Source organism: Sphaeroforma arctica, assembly GCF_001186125.1.
Source record: "Sphaeroforma arctica JP610 unplaced genomic scaffold supercont1.770, whole genome shotgun sequence".
In the NCBI taxonomy this organism is placed as follows: domain Eukaryota; class Ichthyosporea; order Ichthyophonida; genus Sphaeroforma; species Sphaeroforma arctica.
This window is the reverse complement of record NW_014039788.1, coordinates 22674-29669: the sequence shown is the minus strand read 5'-3', so window position 1 is coordinate 29669 and position 6996 is coordinate 22674. Positions and strand designations below refer to the sequence as shown.

The window sequence follows — 6996 nt, the reverse complement described above, 5'->3', positions numbered from 1 at the left end:
TATATATATATATATATACAAACATATATACATACATACATACATACATACATACATCCGTAATTCATACATACACCTATTTACATACATACATACATACATACATACATACATACATACATGCTACATACATACATACATGTATACATACATACATACATACACACATACATACATGCATGCATACACATACATACGTACATACATACATACATACATACATACATACATACATACATGCATGCATACATACATACATACATACATGCATACATACATACATACATACATACATACATACATAAATGCATATATATTTACATATGTTCATACATAAGTGTATAAAAACAGCCATACATACATACATTCATATATACATACCTATTTACATACATACATATATACATACATACATACATACATACATACGACAAACATACATATGGACGCACCCAAAAGGTAGACTGGATACCTTGCTTATCCAGATTGGGACACAAATACTTAGCTCACCTGTTTCAATGAAGGAGGATGGGAAATAACTAAGTAGTGCACAGTCTTTTCACATGTGATTGTGTGTTTCTTTTAGAGGGCTATGGATTGTGTGTTCTGTGACATTGTGAGTTGAGAGTTGTGACCTTTATTGTTGACGTTGCGTGAATATTTTCAGAGCGCGGAAAGGGGATTTCAAGTGGGCAATACGAATTTGGCTCCACATTTTTTGTAACACATATGTATTTTTAAACATTGTTTACTTTTTCTTTTTTTTAGATTTGCATAGCCTTCTTCTCTGGATAATTTTAAATAGAAGGCCGTCACTATGTATGAGATTTGATATATTTATCTGGATTTGTGTTTTAAAAAATATTCCCAATATAAATTTTTCTTTTTTTGGCACATTTCAAGATGAAGAATTTTCTAAATTCTCCGCGAAAGCGACACAGTCGTAGCACGAATAGGATACCTTCTATGCTTGAGACACATTAGCACTACATCGCAAACCTCCAAAACGGAATTAAAGGGTCTAAAGATGCATAGCATATTTTAAAATATTGTCACGTACTAATATCGATCAATCTTGTAACCATAGTACAAGCTTCAGCTGCTAATGTCAAGAAAAAGTGCGTTTACGCCATGAGATGTGCCTACATAGTCATCGATTGCAAGTTCAATCGCGTTTCCTGTGCCTATTATAGACAAAACTTACTAAATACATATTCACCCACTAACGATTACCATACAATTGTTGTGGTTTTTTTTAAATTGTGCTTTTATAAAAGTACAATTACAAAGGTCTGAAAATCATAACGAAGCCATACATATAATCGAATATGTACACCAAATGGATGTCATGTCATCTCTACTGGTCTTGGTGACTGTCACTGACTGACCGACTGGTGTGGGCAAATATTTACGTTGTTTGTACAGATACATTCGACAATATAAAATATCGTCGTTGGAAATTTCTTGGCAAATGGTGTCGGTGATACGTGATAACGGGTCGATGACTCGACGACTCTACGACTCCACAGTCCACACTCCACAGTCCAGGGGGGATGTACGAGACTCGGGAGTCGGGATGCCCTGGTGATGGTATGGCCCAGAGTCCAGAGATGGCCCGGGGCCGGAGGGGTCATGTCAATTTAGATTTTAGAAGGCTACATGTGGTCGATTGGTCATAGGATCATCATGCGCATTTTATTTATAAAAAAAACATTTTGTTTTAAAAACATATGTACATATTTACAGTATTTTATGTACGTACATTTATAGTTGCACATACATACACACTGTACATAAATACTACCAAAATACAACTACTTAATTATTTTATAGAATTTTTTTCTTCATATTTGACTTTTTATATATTTATAAATATTGTTTTCTTGTTCTTTTTTAGGCGGTAAATAAATATGGGTTTCTCGCCCTTCTATTTATGATTTTTTAAAATATGATTTTCAGAAGATAAAGTACTTATGCATGTATTTACAGTCGAATGTACATGTATTGAAATTATTGTTTTTTAAAAACATATATAGCAATAGAATACGAAAAAAACATTGAAAAGAAAAAGAAGAAATGATGATATATAAAACTTCACGCACATGATTTGACAATTTTGAATTTGATGGCACTAGAACTATAAAAGTCTGATGATATGTACGACACACTCGGACACAGCCACACACTATAAATAATATTAAATCAAATCGGTGCTCAGAAATTTAGTACATACTACGGAATTTATAGGATAGAAGTCGTGACGTAATCCCAGCGACGTACGACACAACCTTTATATATATAGTCATTGTTTCCCTCTCTAGAGAAGAAAGAAAATATGGCTGAACATGTAGGACGTTTCTCTACTATTTAAAAAATAGTTTACTCAATATTCTCGTAACTCTCTTCCGCTTGCGCCCTGCGGAGTGCGGCTTGCGGGACTAAATAAATATGCGAGACTAAATAAATATATCACTCCTCTTTGAGAGTCGAGAGTCTACAATCACTCTGTCAGACTCTAAATCAGTCTATCTCACTGACTGTCTGACTCACTGACAGTAAATACATATAACTCTCGAGCCAGTAACCTCTATATGTAGAGCAGCGCTGCAGCATATTATGGTGCGAGTGTACTGTGTACACTGTAGACTCGCGAGTCGCGGACTGTATGTGACGAGTGTAATTAAAAATAATTAAAAATAGAGTCTCAGTCTACTGTAGAGTGTAGACTGTAGAGTGTAGTCACTAGTCAGTCGTGTATTTAGAGACATGTTTATACTTCAAGGAGTTGCGAGCAACGAACTTATACGACATATGCGATACTGTATACACTATAGTTAGCTATGTATGTACATACATATGTACTGTCAATCTGTCATACTGATAGACTGTAAAATAGTGTAAATTGTAATTGTAGACTCTCTACTACTCAAGAGAGTAGAGTGACACTCTCTACTCGTACTCTACTACATAGTATGTACTCTATGTCGCGACTACATAACGAGTCTACTAATCTACTTACTCTTGTTACTACTATCACTATGTATGTACAATTTTGTATTTGTACAGTAAAAAACAAATATGTGTTACTCTCTTTGACTCTTTCTCTCTTTCCAATTGTACATACTAAAATCTATGACTCCCCAATCCCCATCATAGATTTGTTTTCTATAAAAGGTCACTATGCTTGAAGAAATGTCTGCTGATAGTGATTTGAATTTCATTGCCAGAGCATGGAAAAATGTCGCGGCGATATCTGAATAGTACATATTATGTACGACATGTCGTTCAGTTAAATATATGATATTGATTTATGCCGATGCAGCCTCCAGCGGACCCTATGACAGTAATGACATCTTATCGTGGACCTAAATGTCTTATAAAATGTCGTCACGATATGTGAGTTTATTGTTTGTACCAACTCAGGCATCTTCAAAGATTTCAATATGTATAAACTACACAACAGCTGCGAACATTGAACAAATATTGAAGTGTGAATCTCCAGGCATTAAATAGCCGTCTCTTTCTAGAGTAGTATTAGGAAACAATTGCTATATAGTATATTTGTATGGATCCGGTGGATATCATATACTTTACAATACTTTCATACAGCTTGTTTGGAATAATAACTTTAGCGGCCTTGTATAGACAGCGGGAGCATGGTTGACAAAATGTCACACCAGACAGATAGAATGGGAAGTTTGGCTAATTTCGACCGTTTTGACAAGGCTGGAGATTCGCAATATCCTACCATTTGGGAATACGCAGAAACAAACAACAATGATGGTGAGCTCGAACAAACAGTATCGTGTTTGAAACAAACAATGGCTAAAATCGTAGATGACGGTTTGTAGTTTGAAGGTGCGATTAAGACGTATCGAAGCATGCGAAATTCCGTAAAATGTACCGTAGTCCACAATGTTCTTGATATGAAGCATCGCACATGGCAGGAGAGTGACAGGCTTGTAAGTAAAAGAATAAGTTTTTCGCTTAGTGATCGTGGGATGAGTGCACCTATTTCAAATTTACTATCTCAATATGATCTACAGAATGACTTCATAACACAGAATGAGAGCATGGACGGAGAGCAACAACGGTTTGTGACAACAATTGCCGAATTTGCACGCGAGACATCAGAACCAGATCACATGCCAGCAACACGGGCTGTGAGCTATGAGCGAGTACATCCAGTAAAGAGGCCAACTGCGTATACTCGTCACTCTGTAGCTCAACAACGATTTGTAATTGATAAACAAGTACTAAATGAGCAACAGGCAAATACAGTTTGCAATGATAAGGGTTCGGGGTTGCAGACGCACACTCTTGTATTCGGACTAAGCTCAAATGCTTCTGGCAGAAAATTCAAACTGAAACAACATCCTTCAAAATCGTCTACGAAACTTACTACCCTGACCAACAATCGCAACCCTGCCGCATCAGAAAAGGCCGTTAACAAGACATTATCGCGGAAGTGCAGTGCCAAGTCAAAAGCTGGTATAAAATGCCGGCCTCTGGTACATCTGCCTCCTGAGCCATTGATTGACAAATCCAGTGAGCGGAACACTGATTGTGACTTCGAGGAGGCGAAGGTTACTGCCGGCTTGCTGTTTCGCTCACGATCTGGCATACATTAATCCTTAAGGAAGGAGGATACCCGTATATTAGTCCCTGTCAATCCTACACCCAAGGCTGAACGAACTCAACGTCGTTTAAGCAGAATCTTCAGTCGGAGAAATCGACTCATAAATCAAATAAAGCTAGTGCATCTCACACTACCCAAAGTAAAGCGTGCGAGAAGGAGAGTGGTGACGACGATGGCAATGACAACAGCGCGCAGGATGGCATGAAGGGAGGAAACACCAGTTTAGCCTCCAATCCCTTAGCCGATACAGTACCATCTAGTTTGAGTTTAACCATGGAGGAATTCTTATTTGAAAATGCACAACAGGTCGAACAACTGGAACCGACGACAAACATGAGTATTGAGGAGTTTCTTCGGGAGAGCAAGACGGGAACACAATCCGTGACTCATTAACGCGCAACTAAAGTTGCGCACGTTTCCTTCCTTTCATTTGAAGGATAAACAACAAAATCATACATATGAAATTTATATATAAATATTAATATTTGCATGCATGTGTGCACATATATAAGAATTCTCTCTCACTCACCCATAGACCCAGACTAAGACACAAACACGTGTGCACACGTATACACATGCAGCACGTATATATATATATATATATATATACATATGCGTGTATGTGTGTGTGTTTGAGCGCGAATCACATGTTTATATATATCTATCGATATGGAAGCAAATAAATAGCATATTAGAGTATATGTTTGGTGATTGTATATACCAATGCGTATAAGAAAATCTCATTAGTATACAATAAAAATTCAGATATAATACCATCTCCTTCGAAATAGACAACACAGAGGAACCACACGATTGTTTTCGTTTATATTTATCAATGTGATATTCTGCTCAATTACTGGATGTCCCGGTGTTTTCTGCTTGTTCAGGAGTATCAGTACTCTCATCCGTCTTGCCCGCTGAAATTGTGTTGTGCTTACTGTCCTCTCCGCCTTTCTTCGCCAGTTCTTCCTCGCGCGCAATTAAAAATGTGATAACGGCTTCGTGATTGTTGTTCAGAGCCTCAAACGTGGCAGAATGACCGGCCTCGTTCTTGATCTGTGTAAGTACGGAAACACACACGGACCACCTTTAGCTTCGATACAAACAAGGTCTGTCACGGTTGCTATCACGGTTGCTATCACGGTTGAAAAGATTGGGGTTCATTTGTATAAGTCACAAACATATTCCAAATCGCTTTGACATTTATTTCCGGAATACTCGACAACAAACGCCACGATGGTCAGAACAATACACACTTCTTGCGATATATTAATATACATAACATGCAACAGCATTGTAACCTATATCAACCCAGGATGATGTTAGTATAGCGTACAACGTATGTTTCCTCCAAGAGTGTTAGTATGGCATGCAACCTATGGTTTCCTCAGAAACGTGCTAGTAACCCCAGGACAATGCTAGTACCAATATTCTACCCAGTATGGTGGGACACCATCGCTGAAGCTTATCAAGAACCCTTATGAAGCAAGCGACCCTTATCAAGCATGCGTGGGATAAGGTCGCGTACTATCTTTATAAACATATAAACACCTCTGATGAAAGGACATACATCTGGGTCACCTCCAGCCTCCACTAACGCCTTGACCACATCGATATGGCCATTGATTGCTGCCCAGTGTAGCGCTGTATTGTGGGCTTCGTTGCCAATATTGACATCGTCCGTCGAACATTTGGCTAACAGCATCCGTGTTATTTCTGCACAAGAATGTAAAGCAAACGCGTTTGAATGCGTTTAGGTGTTGTCTCCCAGTGCAAAGGATGAGATTCAACGTAGTGTTCGGTAGATTCAGGCAGATAAGGACTGGAATGTGACAATCGGTTGGTTTGCGTCGTGACTCTAATTGTAAGTAGTTTACATGTATGAATGCTTAGAAACGTGTTCCATGTATGATGCGAGTTCATACATATAAGTGTACATACGAATAAAAGCGGAAGAACCCAAAAGCACAAATGACTACCAACTATAGATGTAAAATCGATGAATATACGTTTAAGATTACAGGGGTAAACTAACACAACTTAATTTCAAATAACAAACTCCATGCATACATGTGCCATTATAATAATTATTTAAGTGTTCTTACTCAAACACTTGAAAGCAAATTGATTATGATACACAGTCGGCAGGTATTACATCTCAAAAGGCGGACAAACTTCTACATTTAAACACAAAATTATAAGTTTACACTTGTAAAGTCAAACACACACAAAGAAACACCACCATACATGTATACAAACACATACAAACACACAAACACATATATATATATATACATACATATATATATATATATACATATACATATACGTACACGTGTACACACACACACACAACA

At 37.6% G+C, this 6996-nt stretch overlaps 2 protein-coding genes across 2 annotated transcripts; one reads left to right on the top strand and one right to left on the bottom strand.

Moving 5' to 3' along the window:
- Positions 1-3656: 3656 nt before the first annotated feature.
- Positions 3657-5109, top strand: SARC_08504 (hypothetical protein; the record flags this gene model as incomplete). Its single annotated transcript, XM_014297519.1, has 3 exons — positions 3657-3800; positions 4047-4586; positions 4715-5109. The coding sequence occupies 3 exons, from the start codon at positions 3657-3659 to the stop codon at positions 5030-5032; spliced, it is 1002 nt and encodes a 333-aa protein (XP_014152994.1). The 3' UTR covers positions 5033-5109.
- Positions 5110-5488: 379 nt separating this feature from the next.
- On the bottom strand, positions 5489-6344 carry SARC_08503 (hypothetical protein; the record flags this gene model as incomplete). The annotated part of the gene is made up of 2 exons (XM_014297518.1): positions 5489-5695; positions 6210-6344. The coding sequence occupies 2 exons, from the start codon at positions 6342-6344 to the stop codon at positions 5489-5491; spliced, it is 342 nt and encodes a 113-aa protein (XP_014152993.1).
- Positions 6345-6996: the final 652 nt, after the last annotated feature.